Source organism: Brassica rapa, chromosome A01, assembly GCF_000309985.2.
Source record: "Brassica rapa cultivar Chiifu-401-42 chromosome A01, CAAS_Brap_v3.01, whole genome shotgun sequence".
Taxonomy (NCBI): Eukaryota; Viridiplantae; Streptophyta; class Magnoliopsida; order Brassicales; family Brassicaceae; genus Brassica; species Brassica rapa.
This window is the reverse complement of record NC_024795.2, coordinates 25,036,461-25,059,930: the sequence shown is the minus strand read 5'-3', so window position 1 is coordinate 25,059,930 and position 23,470 is coordinate 25,036,461. Positions and strand designations below refer to the sequence as shown.

General features: G+C 36.7%; 6 protein-coding genes, 1 non-coding gene and 1 pseudogene across 13 annotated transcripts; 6 read left to right on the top strand and 2 right to left on the bottom strand.

The window, feature by feature from the left end:
* Positions 1–1,668: 1,668 nt before the first annotated feature.
* On the top strand, positions 1,669–6,281 carry LOC103840872 (annotated as a pseudogene).
* Positions 6,261–9,290, top strand: LOC103840856 (beta-glucuronosyltransferase GlcAT14A). 3 transcript variants are annotated; one of them, XM_033284007.1, is made up of 6 exons: positions 6,261–6,449; positions 6,492–6,509; positions 6,889–7,568; positions 7,649–7,724; positions 7,787–7,902; positions 8,576–9,081. In XM_033284007.1, the coding sequence occupies exons 3-6, from the start codon at positions 6,977–6,979 to the stop codon at positions 9,079–9,081; spliced, it is 1,290 nt and encodes a 429-aa protein (XP_033139898.1). In that variant the 5' UTR covers positions 6,261–6,449; positions 6,492–6,509; positions 6,889–6,976. The 3 variants fall into 3 exon arrangements, with proteins under 3 accessions (XP_033139898.1, XP_009115628.1, XP_033139899.1); XM_009117380.2 differs by having other exon boundaries at positions 6,265–6,509; XM_033284008.1 differs by lacking the exons at positions 6,261–6,449; positions 6,492–6,509 and having other exon boundaries at positions 6,977–7,568; positions 8,576–9,290.
* Positions 9,259–14,308, bottom strand: LOC103840863 (protein SPA1-RELATED 3). 2 transcript variants are annotated; one of them, XM_009117388.3, is made up of 7 exons: positions 12,360–14,308; positions 11,994–12,151; positions 10,836–11,742; positions 10,325–10,471; positions 9,888–10,199; positions 9,750–9,809; positions 9,259–9,670 (listed from the first exon to the last, which is right to left on the bottom strand). In XM_009117388.3, exons 1-7 carry the CDS (start codon positions 12,948–12,950, stop codon positions 9,479–9,481), a joined length of 2,367 nt encoding a protein of 788 aa, XP_009115636.2. In that variant the 5' UTR covers positions 12,951–14,308; the 3' UTR covers positions 9,259–9,478. The 2 variants fall into 2 exon arrangements, with proteins under 2 accessions (XP_009115636.2, XP_018510013.2); XM_018654497.2 differs by lacking the exons at positions 9,259–9,670; positions 9,750–9,809 and having other exon boundaries at positions 9,958–10,199; positions 10,306–10,471.
* A 230-nt stretch (positions 14,309–14,538) lies between these two features.
* On the bottom strand, positions 14,539–15,718 carry LOC103840846 (lectin-like protein LEC). Its single transcript, XM_009117375.3, has one exon. The coding sequence runs from the start codon at positions 15,552–15,554 to the stop codon at positions 14,724–14,726; it is 831 nt and encodes a 276-aa protein (XP_009115623.1). The 5' UTR covers positions 15,555–15,718; the 3' UTR covers positions 14,539–14,723.
* A 225-nt stretch (positions 15,719–15,943) lies between these two features.
* On the top strand, positions 15,944–16,015 carry TRNAK-UUU. Its single transcript has one exon. It is a non-coding gene; the product is annotated as a tRNA-Lys (tRNA).
* A 41-nt stretch (positions 16,016–16,056) lies between these two features.
* LOC103840837 lies at positions 16,057–17,368 on the top strand. 2 transcript variants are annotated; one of them, XM_009117367.3, is made up of 4 exons: positions 16,057–16,223; positions 16,504–16,623; positions 16,698–16,965; positions 17,062–17,368. In XM_009117367.3, the coding sequence occupies exons 2-4, from the start codon at positions 16,540–16,542 to the stop codon at positions 17,214–17,216; spliced, it is 507 nt and encodes a 168-aa protein (XP_009115615.1). In that variant the 5' UTR covers positions 16,057–16,223; positions 16,504–16,539; the 3' UTR covers positions 17,217–17,368. The 2 variants fall into 2 exon arrangements, with proteins under 2 accessions (XP_009115615.1, XP_033139906.1); XM_033284015.1 differs by lacking the exon at positions 16,057–16,223 and adding an exon at positions 16,367–16,424.
* A 151-nt stretch (positions 17,369–17,519) lies between these two features.
* On the top strand, positions 17,520–19,988 carry LOC103840829. 3 transcript variants are annotated; one of them, XM_033284026.1, is made up of 3 exons: positions 17,520–17,728; positions 17,810–18,925; positions 19,587–19,988. In XM_033284026.1, exon 2 carries the CDS (start codon positions 17,829–17,831, stop codon positions 18,261–18,263), a length of 435 nt encoding a protein of 144 aa, XP_033139917.1. In that variant the 5' UTR covers positions 17,520–17,728; positions 17,810–17,828; the 3' UTR covers positions 18,264–18,925; positions 19,587–19,988. The 3 variants fall into 3 exon arrangements, with proteins under 3 accessions (XP_033139917.1, XP_033139922.1, XP_033139915.1); XM_033284031.1 differs by having other exon boundaries at positions 17,535–18,870; XM_033284024.1 differs by having other exon boundaries at positions 17,535–18,925.
* Positions 18,900–20,004, top strand: LOC103840815 (cytochrome c oxidase copper chaperone 1). Its single transcript, XM_033284038.1, has 2 exons — positions 18,900–18,925; positions 19,587–20,004. Exon 2 carries the CDS (start codon positions 19,588–19,590, stop codon positions 19,810–19,812), a length of 225 nt encoding a protein of 74 aa, XP_033139929.1. The 5' UTR covers positions 18,900–18,925; position 19,587; the 3' UTR covers positions 19,813–20,004.
* The last annotated feature ends 3,466 nt before the right edge of the window (positions 20,005–23,470 follow it).

The following is a 23,470-nucleotide window of genomic DNA, read 5'->3' as shown; positions in this document are numbered from 1 at the left end:
TTCTTGGTAGTTGGTAGATTCTCTCGGAAGGGTTTAGGTGATTTTCTCTGCCAAAAATTAATTACCTTTAATTGTATTCTCTCGACTCAGTTCTAATAAGTTTAGGTTTTTTCCTTTCTGCTTCTTTCTCCGGAATTCTAAAAGGCAAACACCCCCCCCCCCCCTCCCCCCCCATCCCCCCATTGCTATATCACAAAACGTCTGAGCCTGATAACAAAAGTAGAAAATGCTCAAAGGGCTTTATTTAAACAGAAATAGAGATAGCTTATTAAGCTTTATTGAACAAGAAAGTAAAGAGAGGAGAAGAGATTTAAGTTGTCACCAAGATCTAAATGATTCTGAAATGATATTCATAAAGATAAGGTTTTGGCTGCACAAACCGCAGCCTTAGTTGCATTCAATGTAGGATTCTTACATCATATATATTAGTCTAGAAAACCCTAAATACATGGGTTAATGAGGCTTCTTAGTAGATATAAGTTGGGCTTGTATGTGGGCTTCAATATCCTCCCGCAAACTTGGCATCGGGTGGTGAAGCAAGCAGCTGAGCCAAGTTTGAAGATGCACATGGAGCTGGCTTTGAAAGGAGCATGAGTAGTTGAAGATCCATGGAAGGCAGGTAGATGACTCTATTCAGCTTGGAGAATAGACATAAGTGTGAGAACATCTTCAGGTTCTTTTGACCTATTTGTCTTACAACAAGTTGGGGATTTTTCTTTTTATCCTCCTAACTGGACTAAGCTATCTCACGGCAAAAGAGAATATCCATCCTACAACAGCCTAAACCCAACTCCCTATTTCCTATTCATCTGCCATCAAAACTCCTCATTTTCACAATCTGTTTTTCTTCTGGACATTTAACCAAACATCTTGTGTGTACTCATCAAAACAAAACTTGTCGCCATTTATCTCATCGCTATCAAACCCAGAACTAGCCTATTCATTTTCCTTCCAGATTCCAAGCCTATAGCACTAAATCATTCATAACATACCAGAAGATATGCGCTGATGAAGAGACATGAAGGAGCTTCCCCTGCTTTTGTTCCCACAAGCGCTTCTTCTCGTGTTTCCATATTTTTTTTTAGCAGATGGGCTTTTATCTGGAAGGCCCAATAACATGTTGATTTGCTGGAGCCCAACTTCCTCTTCTTCTTCGATTGGAAGATCTGCTTCTGGCTTTTCTTATCAGGCGACCGTGGTGGAAAGAGTAGAGCTTAAACTTCACTGTCATATCAACACAGATCTGCAGCACAATTGCAGAAAGTCTCTTTCTTTTCTTTGGATTTCGCCCATGAACCAGCATATTGTCGATGGCTTAGATAGAGGGTGCAGAAGCTAGAAAAAGATAGGGTAACCCATGAAAATCGACTGAAACTCTGATACCATGATAACAAAAGTAGAAAATGCTCAAAGGGCTTTATTTAAACAGAAATAGAGATAGCTTATTAAGCTTTATTGAACAAGAAAGTAAAGAGAGGAGAAGAGATTTAAGTTGTCACCAAGATCTAAATGATTCTGAAATGATATTCATAAAGATAAGGTTTTGGCTGCACAAACCGCAGCCTTAGTTGCATTCAATGTAGGATTCTTACATCATATATATTAGTCTAGAAAACCCTAAATACATGGGTTAATGAGGCTGCTTAGTAAATATAAATTGGGCTTGTATGTGGGCTTCAATAGAGCCAAGAAGCTGTATCCTTTACAAAGCGCCTCACAACCCTAATCTCACTTCAAACACACAAGAAACTTCACTTAGTCCTTGACTTGGACAACACGCTAGTCCACAGCGTTAGGGTTTCCAATCTTTCCGAAGCGGAGAAGTACTTAATCGAAGGTGAGAAACCAGGTTTGAAGCTATATCAAAGCAGGATAATAAAAGTTAGACCGTTTGTCAAAGACTTCCTTAGAGAAGCCAACACGCTATTCAACATGTCGTACGTTTACACAAAGGGCGATTTGTTATACGGTAAAGAAATTGCTAAGATGATTGATCCAGACAAAACCTATTTTGGAGACCGAGTGATAACCAGAAGAGAGAGTCGTCACACGAAGACGCTTGATTATGTCTTGGCCGATGAGCGTGGAATCGTGATTGTGGATGATACGGTTGAGGTTTGGCCTCATCACATGAGAAACTTGTTGAAGATCACTAGGTACTTCTACTTCAAACACAATGGTATTGATAAAGTGTCATCGTACGCAGAGAGGAAGAGAGACGAGAGTAAAAGCAGAGGAGCATTAGCCAACCTTCTGAAATATCTCAAGGATATTCACAATGGTTTCTTTAGCTGTGAAGTCCAAGAAGAGCTGGATACAAAGGACGTTAGGTTGTTGATAAAGGGTCCCTTCAAACCACATGGATGTTAGATTTCTCCCGTTTCATATTTGATTTGTTTGGCTATAGTTTTTAAATAAAAACTTTTGGAGATGTAATTAGTCAAGAGACTTGTATCCACAACATTCTCTTAAAAAGACAGCTTGAGGTTTAGAAGCAATTAGGATATGTTTCTTGTTTTTTTTTTTCAGACAGCTCTCTAAACAGACTATGAGTAACATCTAAGGTTATGAAGCTAACAAGAACTATAAGCTCCTCACTCACTCACTATATATCTCTCTTTCTCTCTTTAATTAGGTAAAGTCAAAAATCTTTTTTACTGTATCTTTCCATCCTCAATTTACTGAAGAAATAAAAACAAGAGGCAGAGCGCCAAAGCTAGTGCAGCAGACAAGAGTCCCCAGGGCGAATATTTGTGAGCTTTTCTACGGTTTAAGATGGCTTTAGGGAGAGCTTCTGTTCCTCTTCCAGGGTGTTTGTACCTGAAGCTTTCTCTTGGAAAGATTGATCTCTGCTTCTCTTTCCCTGAGTCTAAAGCCCTAACCTCTTCCAGCTCATTGATTGCTCGGTCTAGTTCTGGAGGAGAAGAAGAGTTTGCTGCAGCTTTCTTTTTAGCCTTCTTCTCACACTCCTGAAAAAATAAAACAAATATTTTAGAAACAAACCAATGAATAAGATAACAAAGATAGTAAATGTAATCTGCCTTGAGTTCTTTTTCAGCTTCCTTTTGAGCTCTCATAACAACTTTCTCTTGTAGTTTCTTCTTCCTTTCCATAGACCGAGCTTTCTCTAACTGCTCTTCTTTTTCTCTCCTTCAAAGTCTCCTCTTCTTCTTTCTCATACACAGGGAAGTCCAAATCAGTAACATCACTCTCCTCAGCACTTGAACTTGTTGAAACCTATCTCCCTGATTACATTTCCCTCTTCTCTATTCATCATGTGAATTGCCTCACCTTCCTTTCTATTCTTCACTAGGGCTTGCTCACCTTCATGATCTCTAATCCTCCCATCTCGGCTCAGCTATTTTTCAGAGTGAATGTGAGATTCTTTTAATGTAGTCATCCCTATAAGCCTTGTCACTGTTTGATGGAGAGCGGAAGCTATGAATTCAAGAATCAAGGGTTTGATTTTGAATCTGGTAGTGTGTTCTTGAAGTCAACTCAAAAACAAGAACGATAGATCGCGAATATGCGCAAAGCTCTTTAAAACCTAAAAAATTTATTAATCTTCTTAATCAAATCGTAACTACAAAGCTTGGGTGCGGTCTTCTTAAATACTAGCTAAGAAAACCATAAACCTAGAGATTAACAACTCCTCTTTCAAAAAGGAAAACAAAAATAACTAAAAAAGAAAGCAAAAACGACTTTAATAAAAGGAAAATTCCTATACTGAAGAGGAGTTGTGAACATCTGCATCCTCACGTTGATTACCCGCGATCACGAGTGTAGTTGCATCACTATTCCAACGAGTCATGAATCTATCAACCTATTGGAAAGACAGTATCAAGATTACATTTTCATACACAGAATCAATTAAACTAAAATAACAAACAAGCCTCAGAGCTAGTGTGCACTTCAAGATCTCTGTGTTTCTAGAAGCAGCAATTTCTTTAGCTTTGCTCATAACAGCAATACTCTGGAAAAATTCGGCATTTTAACAAAACATAACACAATGTTATTACATCCATAAGTAAAACTAACAGAGAGACAATAAATATTTACCCTTAAATTTGTCTCGTTGTATCCTTTCATATGACTTGTCTCTCTGATCAAGTACGTGTGCCATTTCCACATCCAAAGCCATGATCTTGTTTTAAAGATCTCCGTAGATTCAAGCGTTTTCCAAATGGGTCCAACCCAATAGTGTTTGGAGAAGGAAAATCAACTCTTATTTTTTTTTGGCATCAATCAACTCTTATTTGTACAAGTTGATTGTTGACTCTTTTAGTATTTGAATACATAATAAAAACCCCTTTATATCAGGAATTCATATATGTAAAATGTATAAAGATTTTGGCAAGAGAAAAATAGAGATTTGACCTTCCTCTTTTATACATTAATAACTTATGGATCATAAAATTAAATGCTTACAAAGCATTGCATTGGCCATTACTTTTTTGAACTAATTTTGAGCCATTGTGATAGATACCAAGTATCTTACTATTGACTTGGAGGTGAGGAAGCTGACGTGGCTGGTTAAGTAAAGGGTGTAGAGCAAAGCCTTGGGTTGTTCCAGAGGGTTTGCTGTTAGAAGAGTCTGAAGAAGCTATCGGAGGTGATAGTATAAGTAGGGGAGAAGAGGATGATGAGAGACTTTATGCTTTGATGTTGTATGAAGATTGACGACATGAGTCATCTTGACCCGATCGCCATGAGATCGGTGACGAAGGTGAAGCTCGCCATGAGAGCCTAGCCGGAGTCAGCTCAAAGCTATTTGTTTATCATCTTGTCATCTCTATTCTAGCTTGTAATCTGTGTTTGGAGTGATCAATAAGAAGAGTTATAGAGTTTGGGATATCAAAGACTCTATCACATTGACCATTATTTTATATACTATTTCATGCTGCATATTATTAAACTATACTATATTTAAAGTTAATATATATATTAAATTAATTACTATTTTTATGGGATGCTGATCAAAATCCAATTTAATTTGGTAAAAATATTGCCAAAATAGATGTCAATTACATTATTTAACTATGTTTGCCTGTTTGGATAAATGACAAATTTCTACATCTCTCTAATTACCCTGAAACAAAAGAGTTTTAGTATTTAATTATGAGTTGCAAACTTTTTAATGGCCTTATACACGCTACATTAAAATTAAACAACAGACAAAAACAATTTCATTTGGAGAGATTACCATATACAATTTCACACAGTTTTTCTCTCCCAATTGCCAAACACAAAGTCTATCATATTTGTTTTACCAAGACAAACAATATCTACCTCTTTTGAGCATATCTCTTAACAACACAACATCACAATTCTCCTATATCTTGACTTAGTTTCCGATCAAGTTAGTTGTCTTATTTCTTAACCTTTGCCATTTGAAAGGTCAGGAAAATAATACATTTTAAGATTAGACATGCTACTGCTAGTGGGATGTACCGAACCAGCTTGTATTGACAAAAAAATGTCCCATCTGGTTTACAAAAATAAGCCCATCAAATACGTATATTAGAGTCAAGGCTCAACTAATTCAAGGTGTAGTATGGGTCTCGGTCCATGTTGAGCTTCAGAGTTAAGCCCATTGAAACTAACTGTGATCTTGTGATCACTCCATGTGGCTGGTGAAATAGTTAAGCGTGTAAATTGTTACCACTGACGTAACTACCGCAATATAAATCAACCTTTTGGCTATTACAACAACATAAAGTCGTATTTCATGTGTGAAAGCAAAATCTTTTGCTATGGTGGTCCCCACTTAAAAAGTGACGGAAAGCAATGACTTGTGGATACAAATTTATTTCAAAGTGACACTATGTTTTATCTCTTACATTGGTAAACAAATAGAGTCTGAACTAACTCTGAACTCTAGAGATGTTATCAGGCTTGAGTTAAGAAAAAGAAGAAGATAAAGTATTTATTACTTTAATTACAAGATGCACAGAGAGGATATTTTAGGAAATGTTTAAACAAAGAAATGTTGCTATCACATATAACAAATACGTGTCTGTTTGTTACAAATATGTTTTGCTTTAATATGAGTACCTATCATCTACACGCACATCCACACATAATATTCAATAAAATGGGTCATCATGGTACTTGGCTCACTCACTGTCAGCCTTTGAAAAACGTGTCAGCAAAAGGGTTTGCATTTGTAATAAAATAAAATAAAATAAAATAAACCTAAAATTGAATTAGATTCCAGTAATAAAGGAAACAGAGTGACAAAAGTAATGAAATTTACAGCTCAAAGAACAAAAAATTTGATTGGGAGAGAATATTTCAACGAATGAGAGTTTCACACACGTGAAATCTCAAAAAGGCTTTTCTCTATTTGCTTCAGCGAGTTCACAGTCTCTCTCTCTTCTTCATCTCTATATAACTCTCTTCACTCGACACAGAAGAGTCCCGTGTTCTTGAGCTCTGGAGCAGACCAGAACAAAGCCACAAAGATTAAAAAAAAAAAGCTTCGAGATTTCAACAACCAAAATAGAAAGGTTTCGTTTTTCAATCTTTTTTTTTTTATCTAAATCTCTAGATTTGTTTTTTTTTTGTACAGTGCGTTAGATCTAAATGGCAGCTTCAAGATTCTGATAGTGTTGATTTGATCTTGGGGATAGTAGTATACGTCAAAGGGTTTCTAAAAAAGTATCCATTTTGTAATCGGGTAATAGAGGTTTTTAAGAGTTTGCTATAAGGTTTGCGCTTCTGAGATGTCCAGATTGATTCTTTGATTGATGAATCCAGATCCCAAGAGAGCCTTGTCATCTTGATTGAATTATGTTGCTTAATCTGGCAACTTCATGTTTTAGTATCTTCTTCCTTTCTATATCTGTCTCTAACCACTTTACTAAGGTTTTTTTTCACATTTGATAGGTCTTTGTGTCTGATCAAGCCTGAACTCAAGATTGTGTCTGATTTCTCAACTTTATGTTTCTTGTCTCATGATCACTACTTTGCTTCAATGGGGTACGTAAACATGGAGAAGAGATGGGTACTATTCCCTCTCGTCATCACATCACTCGCCTTCGTTTTCCTCCTAGCAACCTCTTTCAACATGGGCCTCATCTCCTCCCTCCGCAAATTCAACAACATCTTCTCCATCATCCCTTCACGTCACAGCCACGCCAAGAACCAAACCAAACTCGACTTCGCAGAGTCCAAACTCGCTAGACAAAGACAAACCCGCCCTCACGAAGAAGACAACAACCTTCCACGTTTCGCATACCTCGTCTCCGGGTCCAAAGGAGACGTGGAGAAGCTTTGGAGGACGCTTAGAGCGGTGTACCATCCGAGAAACCACTACGTTGTCCACTTGGATCTTGAGTCACCCGTTGACGAGAGACTAGAGCTGGCTTCTCGGATTAATAAAGATCCTATGTATTCCAAAACCGGGAATGTGTATATGATAACAAAGGCTAACCTTGTGACTTATAGAGGACCGACAATGGTGGCGAATACACTTCACGCTTGTGCTGTTTTGCTTAAGAGAAGTGCTAACTGGGATTGGTTTATTAATCTTAGCGCGTCAGATTATCCACTGGTGACACAAGATGGTAATAACTAAAACTCATTTTCTTTGTTCTCTGTTTCCATCAAGAGGTTAAGTCTGATTTGATTTCTCTGTATTATGCAGATTTGCTTCATACGTTTTCGAGTCTGGACAGGAACCTCAACTTTATTGAACACACAAGTGAACTAGGTTGGAAAGAGTAAGTTTCTTTCACCTTCTTGAGTTTCCTCTTTGGTATTGATTCTTGTTATCCTTGTGAAGGGAGAAGAGAGCAATGCCAGTAATGATTGATCCTGGACTCTACTTGTTGAACAAATCAGATATCTACTGGGTCACTCCTCGTCGAAGTTTGCCAACTGCGTTTAAGTTATTCACTGGTCAGTCCTCTAACCTGTCTTTGAAGCTCCATTGTTGCTTTTAGGCCTGGACATATAAACCAAGAATCTAAAACCGAACTGGAACCAAACCGAAATCATATCTAAAACACATTTTATATACCTAAAATATTATTTATTTAAAATTACCAAATATTTTTAAAATAATACGGATAAACTGAACTACCTGAAAAATCCGAATTATCCTAGTATTTTTATCTAACATATTTAAAATTATGAATTATTTGAATATTGTATCCAAAATATTTAAATTTATTTGAATTATCTGTTATTAAGTTCGAAAACTGGGGAAAAAAAATTGTTCAAATTATCCAAAAACTGGACCCAAACAGAAAGTCAATTGGAACATAAAATCTATCGGATTTTTAGCCGATTTCCAATATTGATACCCAACCGGATCAAAAACCAATATAACCAAACCGACTTTCATATAATCCAACGAGTCCTATATCTTTAGAACCGAAAAACCAAAAACCGAAAAAGAAAACAAATTAGGAACTGAAAACTGAACGCCCTTGCTTTAGATCCATAGGATCAAAACAATTTTTTTCTTTGTTGTTGCTTTTAAGTACCCATTAGAGCTTGTTGGTATTGCAGATGCACATGATCAATTCTTTATCTTGCCAAATAAAGCTAATAATTTAATGCTGTTCAGGATCTGCTTGGATGGCTCTATCACGTCCATTTGTAGAATACTGCATATGGGGATGGGACAATCTACCAAGAACCCTTCTAATGTATTACACCAACTTCGTCTCATCACCTGAAAGTTACTTCCACACTGTAATCTGCAACGTCCCCGAGTTCTCCAAAACCGCAGTGAACCATGACCTTCACTACATCTCCTGGGACACTCCGCCGCAGCAGCACCCTCACGTGTTGACGCTCAACGACACAGTGCAGATGATATCCAGCGGTGCTGCGTTCGCTAGGAAATTCAAAAGAGACGACAAGGTGCTCGATGTGATCGACAAGGCGTTCCTTAGACGGAGGAATGATAAAGATGGTTTTACTCCTGGTGGGTGGTGCAGTGGGAAACCAAAGTGCTCCCAGGTCGGTGATGTGGCTAACGTTAAGCCTGGTCTTGGAGCTAAGAGGCTTCAGGGACTTGTGGAGAAGTTAGTCAGTGAGGCTAAAACAGGAGTTAATCAATGTAAATAGATCCAAGGACGAAAAAGTGAAATCATATATATATACACATAACATATAGGGATGGTTTCAGAGAATCTTGCAGTTGGCAGGGCTTTTAGTTTGGGTTTAGAAAACATTGTTTTGATTGCGTAGACGCCACGTCACCTATTGGTTACATTAGGGTTAGTTTTTTTTTCCTTGTTTGAATTGAATAAAAGTTATAATCTATTTTATCGAGATGTTTACAAATACAAAGATCCAACATCAGCATCTTTAATGAAATTCTATAAACAATCTTTCTTTCTTTTCCTAACCATTTTAGTAATTGATTTACCCTATATAGTAGCCCAACAAAACAGATCTCTATCACAAGAAGAACTAGAGGTCTTTTGAAGGTATCCTTTTGCTTTTGGTTCCTCAGAGGCTCTCAAGCCACCATTTCAAGAATCTTGATGTTGCCATTGGAGTTAGCAGCGACTAGCGTAGACGACTGTCCTCGCCAGCAGATTGAAGATATGAACTGTGAGGCATCGTCGATTTCAAGACCTGACAAGGAGTCAGTGTTGCTGAACATGTATGACATCACCGGCATTGGGAATGCCTTGTGGTACACGAAAACCTGTTAGGATCCACAACAAGAAAGAATCTCAGACAATCAAGTTTTTAAGTGACGATTGTTTTGCATTAACCCTTTTTACCTCGTTAGTCTCTGAGCCTGTAGCTATATACCCATCAGAGACAGATAAGCCAACAAAGTTCTGCAATAGCATATACCACTTTAGATTGTGTTCTCAGAAAGCTGGAGAATAAAGAGAGTCTAGAAAAGGAATGTTAACCTTTAGATTAGTGTGTCCAGCAAATGAATGAAGAGGGGTTTCATTAACACCAGAAGCAGACATCGATAAATCCCAAAGCTTCAGCATGTTGTCAGTAGAAGAAGACACAAGAGTGGATGAATCCACAAACTTGACATTACTCACTGTCTTGTTATGACCAACCATTGTGCTCAGAGGAATCTTGGGGTTCCTAAGATCGTAGTAATACACTTTGTGATCTGCAGAACCGAACGCTAAAGACCGGCCTGAGTCTGATGGGAACTGGACACAGCATATATTAGCCTTTGTCTTGATGGTTCCAATACTAACTCCCTGAAAAAACGTTTCACAACACAAAAAAAAAACTCCTTATATCATACAATCCTGAGGACTAACATGTAAATTTGGAGAAAACTAGTTTCAGTTTTCAATAGCCGACATTTTTAAATTAGAATTGCCTGATTGATACTCCATAGCTTAACGGTTCCATCATCACTTCCACTAGCCAGCAAAGTAGGGTCTGCTGATGAAATATCAATGGACCATACTCTCTTCTTGTGCTCCTTCATCTCTGTAACCAACTGGCTTCTTGCAACATCCCATATCTAAAACCACAAACGTATATTAGTGCCAGCTTAGATAGGGGGCAAATGGTGCAACCATCTGGTCAAATCAGTTGTCCCTCTATTTCTTAAAAGATACATGTATTTTTACACTAAAATTAAGAAAAGCTGTCCAAAATATTTATAAGAAAATATGTTTATTTTTATCACAATTTTATTAAAAAAGAAATCATATTTTGAGAAAAAAAAACAATTATCTATCAAAAAAATATTTTAAAAAATAGTTTGGAGACTCAAATTTTGTTGCCCTAGGGGCTCATGACATTATTGAGCAGGCCCTATGCCAAACTGATTTCATGAATCTTGAAGTTCTTATAACAACAATAAGCAGAATCTAAAGACTAACCTGAACAACGCCTTCAAAGTTACTTGATGCAATCTGACTCTTTATGTAACTGTTCCAACACACACTACTTAGCCTTGACCGGCTAGCTAATTCCACAACCGGATAGTGAATGTCCCGGTTACTGTTTACAATGGAGTTATATTCGAAGATCTTGATCTTCTTGTTTACACCAGCAGTGGCGAAAAGCTCTCCATCTCGGTCAAATGCAAGTGCGCAAACTAGGTTAGAAGAGTTCAACAAGTCTCCTTGTTTCAAATCTGCTTTCACTCTGAGCTTACTGAACGATAAGTATTTGCATAAACCCTCAAGGAATGGATCTATCCACCCGCCTTGTCTCAGAGGATCATTGTTGGAAACAGGGTTGCTTACTGAGCTTATCATTGAACCTCCTCTCCCGTTTTCACTACTCAAAGGCGAATGTCTAGTTAATGATTTCCCTAAAGCAGCAGCTTTCATTTGCCTGCGCCTTGTTAGAAAGTAGACCGTTTCTAGCTTCTTGAAGTTTCTCATCAACCTGGAGCTTTCAAGAAGTGTGCTTCCTTGACTCTCTTCATCAACTTCAACGTCTGTTTCCACTTGAGGAATCACTTGTCTAAACCGTTTTCTTGAGGCCAACAATGTAGAAGGACCAGAGGGAGATTGGTGATCATCTTTACTGAGATCAGAGTATGAGCTTCCTTGTTTCTTCAGAATCAGCTGTCTCTTCACAACTTGCTCAATGTCTGAAGAAAGAAGTGAAATAGTATCCCGCAAACTACAAGCAGAATCTTGCTTTCTTTGTTGAATCAGTAGCAAGAACTCGAGTAACGACTCTTGTTCCTCGATTCTATCTCTCAGCTCTATTGCTGCTTCATGTTCAACCAAATTGTCTCTTGGTTCGGTTATAAAATCACTCTGCAGCAAGTCACTGCACCAATAAAGACAACTTCCCTATTAGTTCCATTTAGTAAAAGATGATGGAGATCCAGGGCAAGTCCTTGAAACATTCGCCTCTAACACTTCCCTCCAAATTTTTGAAAAAAAATTACATTATCATAATATCTCCAAATTTGTAAAGAAATATTTTATAAAAATCTTTATTAAATCGCATAGCCCCAAAAATCTCATGGCCGGCCTGTAGAAATTAACAATGCACGAAACTAAAAACACGAACTAAACCTCATTGATGGTCGACAAGTTGGCTCGGGATGGAGTAGCCACAAGCAGAAAGAAGCTTCTTTATGACATTTGAGCAGTATCTGAGGCGGAAGTACACGATGTCTTAAACTAGACATAATTCTTGACTTCTCCTCTCTTGAAGTCACAGGGCAGAATAGCTGCAAGAGAGACATAGACTTTAAATCTAAAAGCAGCTAACAATTTTTCCGGGTAACAATTTTTGCCGGAAACCCAAACATTGTAAAGAGTCGTTCCCAACAAAAATTGAAACCGAGTGATGGAGTGCCTACTATACACTTTTTTACCACTAGGCCAACAACTCGTTGGTTGCGCAGCTAATAATTTGTTAGAAATAATGTCACAAACCTCAAAAAGAAGAACGCCTAGACGGTAGACATCTGAGGCACAAGTACTTGGAGAACCAAACTCCTCTTCAGGGCTAGTATACCAACTTGTCTCCATTGCTAATACATGTTTCATCGGAAAACAACGTTGCTTCTTCTCTTCCTCTAGCTTCTCGATTTGTCTCTCCAAAATCTTGTTATATGATCCTTTCTCTTCCTTCTGGCCGTCCTCAGAGCCGGAGTCAGAACAAGAAGCGGATTCGATGAAGGAAACATGGTTAAAAGAAGACATGACAAAACAAGATGGCTTAACGTTATGAACAACAATGCCTTGAGAGTGAGCCGCATTCACAATCTCCACGATTTGTCTGAACACGTGCAAGCACTCGAGAACATCTACAGACCGTTCAGGCTTATCAAGCCACTGTCGTAAGCTGACGTCACCCCATTCCAAGGATCTAACGAAAGGGTCAACCCCTAAAGAATCTTCTTCTTCGGAGGAGGGTTTGTGTGTGCTACTACCAAACATGCTTCTGACACACTCATCAACTGGTGGGAACTCAGTGTTCCTGTCTGAAAACCCTCTAGAATTGGAGTTTGAAGAACCTTCCATCGATAGTAACCAGAAACCAACAAGTAGCTGATGAGTTGTCTTGATTTTCAACTCTTAACTGGAACCATTTCGGATTCAGCAGCTCATTGCTTAGGATCGTTAATCACAAGTCACACGTCCGCCAAGAACTTGAGATTCTCTTTTTCGAGTGATCACACCCACAAAAAAAATCTCTAGGCTAGAGAAGGAAGAACACTGAATAACTTAGGAGACCCACTTGAGAAAAGCACACAAAGGACATAGCTATCATAGAAAAATGTAATATTTTGATCATATAAACAGCCAAAAGAGGGAAGGAATCTTCTGTACCGCAACACTATTTTTTTTTTGAAACTTAAAATTACAAAAGATAATTTTTTAAAGGGGTGCAAGAATTCCAGGGTACGATTCTGTACCACAAAACTTGTTAAGCTTTATTAGTGAGAGGGATAAGATAAGAAGAGAACCTGAGTGAGAGGCCAAGCATAAATGATCTTTTCGGGATTGAAACAGAACCACACATGCAACATCACCAAACACAGTAACTCTATAAAAAAAATTAGAACCAGCCACTCTCTCTCTTCTCAGCCTCATAAAGTCTCGACCTTTTGGGATAAAAAACAAAAACGACTGCTGAAAGAAACCATTCACTGTCGAATCGTCCTTTAAATATTTTATATTATGGATGTCTCTCAGTTCATGTTTTTTTTCTCCACCTCTCTTTTGACGCAAGCAACGTGGTAAATCAACGGCCTCACAAATCACAAAACGAGAAAAAAGAAAAAATTTAAATGAGACAAATGTATGAATATAAGCAAACATTGGGGGTCAAATCTTCAAGCTTCTGCTCTGGAATAAAGAAACTTTAAATAATACAAAAGACCAGATTCTTTCAAAAGCAATGAATCTCCGAAGTTCAAATAATGTGGTGCCTCGAGACCCAAGTTCTAATATTTCAAACTAATAAAAAAAGATTTGGCTCTGATTACGACTTTCCGAGACAATAACCAATCCAGACCGGTTTAGTCGTTGGTCACTTGGTTTTGCTCAGATATCCGAGTTATCGATGGTTTTGAAGTTGAATTGGACACATAAGGTGTGGTGTGAAAGAGGAACAGGGCAAGAAAACAGAGTTTTGTGAATTTGCATTGTCAAATAACAAAACATCCAGCTTGAGTTTTCAAAGAGCCCATTAAAAATAATCAGTGGAAATGTGGAATGGTCAGTTTGATAACGCCACCATCACCACGGCCAGCAACGAAATGGACCTACTGGTTTCAGTGAAACGAGGTTTATAAAATAGAGAAGACAAACAAGTTGTTTGATAATTGAATTCGATTAATAATTGCTTTCATTTGTATTTCTTGTCCTGTTTCTTAATGAAACTTAAAAACAAAAATTTCATAGCTCGTGTATAACTGTAGGACACTCCACGTTTATGATATTTTGCATGGGAAATATTATTATCTTTTGCATGGAAAATCATTTTATTATTCTCTATGGTAGTATTTTCTATTATTCTCTTCACGTGGATGTAGTAATTTGCTCTGTTTAACCTACCGACAAGGACCAGGATCATGAGCACCTATAATCCGAAGCCTCAATATAATTTTTTAAAATGTTCATTTTATTATCAATCTCGGATTGAAACCAACATGAATTACAAAAGTGCAGATACTAAGCCACATATTTGGCTTTTTATTTGTTTTAAATTTTGAACGTTAACTATTCACTCCAATAAACAGAAATAAAGCAAGCTCAACTTACCAAAACCGAACCAAAAACCAAACCGGTTTAGTTGTTCTTGGCGTCGTTTTCAAAGGACCAGCTCCAAACGTCGTGACGCTCAACGCCACGTCCCATGGCTCCAGCAAAACCGACGTAACCGTTTTGCAAAAGAACATCATTGAGCTCTCTCGGACCTTGAATCAAAGGTCTCTTAGGTTTCTTCACGTTTTCAGGCGCGAGCGTAACCGTAATCCTATTGTCTCTCTTTCTAAACTCAACCCAAGCCGTGAACTTCTCTCCACTACTCAGATTCACATCTTTAAACGACCAAACTTTCCTCTTCCCGACACTCGTCTGAACCCAATAACCAGCGTTCGCAGCAACATTTGAAGTCATGGAGTTGATGTTGAGTCCGACATGGTTACCGCTAATGTCTTGAAACTCTTTGTTCTTGAAAGTGTCGAACTCGATAGAGAAGAGGTTGTTCTCCGCCTTCCCGTTGTTGGTTTTGTTGAGGATCCCGAGGAAGCCGCCGCCCGAGGCGCCGGAGTTATCGGCGGTGGGGACGATGATGAAGGCGAGGCCTTGACCGGAGTTTGGGTTGGTGCGAGGAGTGATGGAGAAAGTGAAAGAGGTTTGGAATGAGTAAGGAGCTGAGTCGTTAGAAGGCTTGAGAGGGATGGGGTTGATGTAGAGACCTTGACCGTGTGAGAATGGGGTTTCGTCACGGGTCATGGAGAGTGCACCTGTTCTGCCTACGCCATCTGAGGAAGGACCAAGCTCTGCGTCTCCTAGGAACAACAAGTTGTTGCCATCGAAGGTTTTGAAGTTGAACTTGACGGCGAAAGCTGCGTGAGCTAAGAACAGAGCAATAAAACAGAGTTTGTGTATCTGCATTGTGATTGATGAATGATGATGAAAGTTTACAGGTTGATATTGTGTTTATATAAAAGAGTTTTAAGCCATCGAGTTTGAATATTCAAATCGAAAAGCCAAAACAAAAGATTCGAAAATGGTCAAATAAATAAAGCCAAGTGGACGCAGCCACATGGGCCTTGCAGTGAAATTGGACCGGCCAGATGTTAGTGGGACAAGCCTTATCCTTTTGTTGATTTATAACTATTTCGAGTAATTAATTGATTATCTTGTGTCCCCTTTATCTACGAAACATTGTGTGAACTCATGTTAACAAGTTTGAATACGTTGATCTTTCGTGCTCAGCCTATTTGATATGTAATAACTTATTTGGTTTATGAGAATCTAATGAGAAACAGTTATCATCCAATGCCGTCTTAGCTCAGTGGTAGAGCGCGTGACTTTTAATCCCGTGGCCGTGGGTTCGATCCCCACAGACGGCGTCAATTTTCTTTTTTCTTTCCGTTAAAATACTTTTTTTTTATCAAAAAGAAGATATATACAGGTATAACAAAAAGGCCTGGCCCATCGATAGGCCGAACATTCAGGCCCATTAAATCTCTGGTTTGGTGTTATTTTTTCTCCCTTCCTTTCGCAGCGTCGCCGAGATTCTCATCGGTCCTCCTCGCCTCTGCTCTTTCGTCCGTAAAGGTTAGTTTTTTCTTTTTATTCTTTCTCGAGAACCTTTGTATCAGCTCGCTTTTAAAGATGCTGCAAAATAATCAGAGAACTTGTTAAGTTATGCTTAGGTGTTGTGTTTTTTTGCCTTCAGTCCGTAACGATGCGGTTATTTGATTTAGGGTAATTGAAATAGTAATGAAGACCTTTGGATCTAAAGAGAGTCTTAGATTTGTAAGTGAGCTTAAAAGCACACAAGTATTAAAAGCTAGGAAGCAGCTTCATAACCACTAACTTATTTATCTTGTTTTAGCTGTTCCTCGAGATTGTCGGAATCTATTAAACTAAGATGGAGTTAGACCCAAAGAAGGTGGTTGAAGTATACGAGAGATATGAAGCTGTTGGTGATCAGTTTCTCCTTGTTCGAAATCAGGTGCATATTCATTGTTTTTGATTGGTTGAAAACTTACAAGTACAATAACACTAATGGGAGTTTTGTAATAACAGATGGTGGAGAATGATAGGGAGAGGAACGCGAACCGAGAGGCTCTTACAGCACTTAGGAAGAAAGCTAAGACAACAAAGACTAGCGTCCCTTCTCCTTTCGACTCTATGATGAAGGATACTCATGTGAGCTCAACCAAAGCCTTGATTCAAGAAGTTTGCTCGACTTGTGGATCCCATGACTCTACTGAACCCACCTGGATGATGCTTCCTGGAACAGATCTTTTCGCTGCGGTCCCTTTTCATGCTGTTCACACAATGCTAGAGAAAGGTTCGTCCTCTCCTCTCTACTACGGTTTAGCTACTTTCTTACAGATTGATGATGAACTACTGGTGGTCTAAGAGTGTATTTTTTTAAACTGTGTAGATGAAAAGAGAATGGAGTTTGAATCAAAGAAACTGCAGAGCTTACTCAAGGAGAAGACTCTTGTACTATCTGAACTTGGGGCTCTTGCTGATAGCGTTCCTCCAAGTGTTATCAGATCGCTGATTACGTTAAAGGACAAACCTTCAGTTCAGTAGTAGTTTAGATTGACACAAACGGCGTTATCCATTTGTGATGTTGAAGGATCAAGTCTTCTTAAATGTTGAAAAAGTCATAACCTTTGATTATAATTAAAAAATCATAAAATTTCCTTGTTTCTTCTAATAAATAATATTTTAATTTTCTACTGCTTAATAGTATAAAATAATGTCATGTGAGTCATGCCTAATGGATAACGTTTTTTCATAAACTTACAAATAACATTATTGACATAATTTTTTTGTTTTTTTTTTTACTGACAATTATTTAAGAGATATTTATAAATTATCACTCCCATTTAAAATCGGAAAGCAATCTTTATACGGTGGGTTTTGAATTTCTGTTGAACAATAAAGAAAGCTGACAAAGAGGAGCAAGCAAGATCAAGACAAAGATCTTCTTTTGCATCAAGACAACACTAGAGTTTATCTTAAACTATATTTGATTCAGACAATCTCTCTTTCAAGACCGTATCTTTCCGGCAAAGCTTAAACCCTCACCACAGCCAAGTGTTTGCCTTTTTTGCTCTTCTCTATTAAAAGATTCAGACTTTCAGTTTCATCTCTGTCTTTGACTTTTTGTTTTCTCTCAGGCGATCTAAAAAAAATCCGATGAATTCACATCTCTTCCGAGTAATCTGTATACTCCACTCCGTTATCGCACTCACGAGCGGGACCCTGATGATGTTCTACACAGAGAAAGCCTCCATCTTCGGCCACGGCAGCGACATAGCTAACAAGCTCAAAGGCTCAACGCCTCACGACGAGCTGCTCATCCGGATCTCTCAGTCTTTCTCCGGTTTGCTCCTCTTTGCGATAGGTTTGGTGCTGTTCATGGTGTCCTTTGTTAAGGATACAGAGTTTCATGGCTTCTTCGCTGGAGGGTCGGTGATTCTCTATGTGCTTATGGCGTTGTGGAGAGTTGTGTTTGAGTGGAAGGTTGAAGATCTTGCGTTTGAGTGTCCTAAGCAAGCACTTGGAGATATTGCTTTGGCTGTTTCGTGGGTGTTCTTTCTAGTTTATACTTGGAGGGAGAAGTATGATTGATTGGTTGATGATGCAAGAGAACCATTAGCTTTGGGGGGAAGTGAAGTGTCTTTAGATCAAAACCATTGTCGGTTCTCATAGTTGTCAGAAGATCAAGTGTGAATTAATTGGATTTTGTTGTTGATATAGAGGAATTGTCAATGAAAATAAAGTGTTGGTGACTATCAGTGTTGTAAATAATTTGTTGGTGACTATCCCTTTTCTTCTTTAAGTGTGTATCAACATCTCGTCAAGGTAAGTGTGATGGTTCTGTGGACAATAATCACATTCATAGGAGCTCCATTCTTTCAGAGTCCATAGACCATAGATAGCTTAATAAACTCCATTCGCTCAGCCTCACTGTCTGCTACACTAACAAAAAGTTTAACTTCATCACTTCTCTGTCTTTGTAGTCAACAACATCAAGAGACATTTCTTTCAAAACATGGGCCTGGACCATTTCAAGCCCAAGCCCAGAAGACGGGTCCATAATTCAATTTCGATGCCTTGGTGAACTTGTGGTGTGGATACTTACACATTCAAAAATCAAAAATTCTAAACAGGTGGCTCTACTTTTCAATATTCGTTTCATTTATTTAAGTCGCCGCCTTCTTCTCCAAGCCTAAAGGTCTCTTCTTTTCACCTGTTCTCATTTGATTTTTCCTCTGCAAATTCATTCAAAGGTTTGTTTTTTTCTTTCAGGTTCTTCCCTTTCTGTGAAATGTTGTATCAAGAACTGTGATATTTCTGTAAATTAATTAGAAAGTGAAATACTTTTTTTTTGTAGTTTCCTGAGTTTGATTTGCTTGCTTGCTCATTGATTTCAATTATTACCAAATTGGTTTATGATGTTGGCGCTTTTGTTATCTTCTAGATGAGAATTCGTAGTTTTGAGGTTCAGGGTCTTAAGTGTTTCTTAGGGTTTATCAGATTTGTTTAGAATCTGGAAATTTGATAACCACTTATAATATTTTTTAGCTATTTCCTGATCATCAGTTCTCAGTTATGTATTTGTGGTAGATTTTTCACTTACTTAGTTATTACAGAACCCAAGTATGTTATTCCCATCTTTGTTTTTATTGGATAGTGAGAGCATATGACAGGGTTTAAGGACTTAAGAATTATTACAGATGAGTGTATTGTGTAATTCAGTGTTTTGATGTTAAAACTTCTTGAGTGTAACATATTGATCTATCACAGCATGCATTGAACTACTGATGAATGGTTTGTTTTCTCGTTTAAAAATCAAATAGGATGTTGTGTGGATACTTCACTTAGTATTGTTACCTATGTTATATACGTTTTGATCGTATTCTTCTTTGTCCTCTGCATTATGACTGACAGGATGAGTAACCAACCAGCAAAAGACGGTGCTGTTCCTCCACCCGTTTCAGATAGCAAGGCTGCTGCAGCTGCTGCAGAGACAAAACCAAAGAAGAAGATATGTTGTGCTTGCCCTGACACCAAGAAGCTGAGAGATGAGTGCATCGTCGAGCATGGTGAACCAGCTTGCGCTAAATGGATCGAAGCTCATAAAATGTGTCTCCGTGCTGAAGGTTTCAACGTCTGAAAAAGGCTTCTTTTTTTTCCTACTTAGAATATATAATTTGATGGATCAAAAGTAATGAGAGCAGTTCATTGCCCCCAAAGAACAAGAGATTGATTCATCTTGAGGATTTGTATTTGGATACAGAGTCCCCATTTTGTTGTGGTTGAAAATAAAAGTCCAAAGAAACTAAACAAGCATCGATCTTTTCAAATATGTTGCAACTCTTTGTAGTGTTAGTCAAGTTTTACAAGGAAGGGAAATAAGATGTTTGTTCACACCATTTTAGCAAGTCATACGAGCTCATATATGGCCCCTTTTTCTTAGGCATTCGTCAAGGTTCTTAGGCTGCGGTCGGTGCAGCTTCAAGGTTGTTTGAGCTCTTGTTCTGCTTTGTGATGAGACCATTGATTGCTCTGTAATTCAAAGAGAAAGAGCTTCCACTATTTATTTTAAGAAATGGGCTTCTGTATAATTGAGCCTCATCATGTCTTTTCATTGCTAGCTTATTGATAAAAACTAAAATAATCTACTTAGGCCCAGTTTCTTTTCAAAATCCCCACAAACAACTTGGTATTTTTTCTTAGTTTATGATATCAGAAAGTACTAAGAGTCTCACCAAGTCACCAGTGGTCACCATTCATATTAGTTTTTCTTTGTTCTGTTTTTTAACACATCGGATATTGAATGGTGACCAATGAATGAAAAGGAATAATGTATTCCTTAATGTTCATAAAAAAATTTACCATGTATAAGAAATAATTTTTCTTTTCCATTTTTTTCTCATTCCATTAATTGTAGAAAAATATAAAACAATATGGTTTGACTGGTGACCAAAGAAATGTTAAGAAATATTCAATTCTTTATGATTTCTATAAAATTACATCATTCATAAGAAATAAATTTTCTTTCCATTTGTTCTCATTCTTTTTTTTGTTGAAAATAATAGAACAAAATTATTTCTCACTATATTTGAAAAAGAACAACAGTCCCCATTCATTCTTATTATTTTATTTTTTTTATTCTTTTCTATTTTTTCCTATTGTTTTTACAATGATCACTAGTTAGAGCCATTATCCCCCTATACATTAAAAGAGAAGTCACTTTAGTGATTTTTGCTGAGGTGGCACTCATATAGAGCTTCTGAGGAAAAACGTTATAATTCTATTGGCTGTTTTTTTTTTTAATTTTTCTTTTTCATTTATTTTAATCAAACGCTTATGTAGACAAGCCCAAAACTATTGTCGATTTCGTTAAGCCCATATATAGCTAGTGGATAATAATTATCGATTTAGTTTAGCCTTGGGTACCCGTTCGGGTTCAGGTCGGGTATTTCGGATTTTCGGGTATTTCGGTATAGAGGTGTAGAACCCGTTCGGGTATTTCTGTACTTCGGGTCGGGTATTTTTAGTTCGGATTCGGTTATTTCGAATCTGGTTCGGATATTTAGATTTTGAAAAAAAAAATTAAAATTTTCATTTCTCAAGTTTCTTATATTTAAAAATATAACTTTCAGTTAACTAATTTTTTATTTTTAATAGATTGAATAGTTAATAGATTTGGACATAACATTTTAAAACTAAAAAGGCATTAATTTAGTTATTTTTTAAAAATTTTGGGTGTAACTTTTTGTTAATTTTTTAAATAAAAAACTTGACATGCATTTTAAGTGAGTAGCAAATCTAAATATCTGAACCCGATATGAAATAACCGAATCTGAACTAAAAATACCCGAACCCGACCCGAAGTACAGAAATACTCGAACGGGTTCTACACCTCTATACCGAAATACTCGAAAATCCAAAATACCCGATCCGAACCCGAACGGGTACCCGAACGCCCACCCCTACTAATTAGAAACATTATAATATTTTCTAAGCAAATGTAATTAATATGATACTAGGTGACCGGCCCGCACCCTGTGCGGGCATAAGAACATGATCGGTCTGCACCCTGTGTTCTCTCTCGGCATGTACCTCACAAGAGAGAACACAGTAACGTCAGTATGAAGAGGCAGATATTGTGTGTATGTATAATTGCAACATCACAAAATATTTTGTGTGTTTACGAAGATACTTTCATTCAAAAAATGAAATAAATAGTGTACAATTTTAGAAGTAACAGAGTTTATATTATCATTAGTTAGAATTTTATTGTATATGTTTCGTAATTCTTTATTTTAGGTGAATAATATTATTTTTCCATAAATGATAAACAAACATTTATGTAGACATATTAAAAAAAATATAATAAAAATCAAAATATTATACATAAATAATATAAATTATGAAGTACATTTCTCGATAAAGAAAGCATATTCAATTAGAAACTTGCAAAAAATTAAATAAATTTTGTAAGCAATTTGACGGGTTAATATTATTTGATAGATTTATAAATTTCTAAATTTTATTGAACATGAAATAATATTAAATTGACATACCGTCATCGGTCTCCTAACTCATCACAACCCATCTAGCAAATACAAAAAATAAATAATTGCAACAGTTTATTCATTTTAAAATTTTTATTTGCAAAAAAAGTAGATTAAAATTACGTACCGTGACTACAAAATATTCTGAAAAACTTGTTCAATATTTTTGTCTGCGACTTTCCTTCTTTACCAGTTATTAGGATTTTTAATCCAGATCTCCACTTAACTCTTGAAAGTGAAACTTTGTCTTGCATTTTGTTATTTATTTATAAATTATTTTAAAATTATGATAAATTTATTCTTTAATTAACGATAAATAATTTTAAATTAATATTAATAAACATTTTTGGATTTTTTAATATTTAAAATAGTTATTATATAATTATATTCGAACACAATTCATCAAGTAGAGTATAAAACTATTATAATTATCTTATATAAAATTTCGTTCATTGTATTTTATAGTTTATAAATATTAAAAGTAATAAATAAAATATTATTAATCTTTCTATAATACTTCCAAGGTAAAATGGGTGGCAGAGTCGATGAAAGTGGGTGGCAGAGTTGATTCATCAAGTAGCATATAATACTTCCAAGGTAAAGTGGGTGGCAGAGTCGATGAAAGATGAGGAGCCTTTGCGTCTAAACACATTTTTCTTAGCACACAAGCAGCATCGTCGTAATACCTTAATAGTTTGAGAGAAGAGATTTATGAATAATACTTTAAAGAATGAAAAGAGAATGTTTGTATTTTAAGACCTTGGTGTCTCATATATATATACAGTCGATTTATTTCTCATATTAATGACGCACAATATTTTGCACAATAAATAATGAAATCGTTTAAAGAATATTAAATGTGTATTGTCAAAAAATGATTTGCATATGATATGATTTTAACTTGTGCAAGTAATCCATATTAGAAAGGTAAGTTATTAAAAACAAACAACCTAATTAGAAACATTAAAATATTTTGTAAGCAATGTAATAAATATGATATCAACATGCGCAAGTTTACCGTTTGAATAATAAGGAACTTTTTTAATATTTGTCTTAATTCTAAATCTTGCCCAATGGTAAACTAAATCGATAATATTTAATGATTTCAACTTGCGCAAGTAATCCATATTGTGAATAAGTTATTTGCATATTTACTGATTTCAACTTGCGCAAGTAATCCATATTAGAAAGGTAAGTTATTAAAACAAATTTTGTCAATAAGTTATTTGCATATTTAATGATTTCAACTTG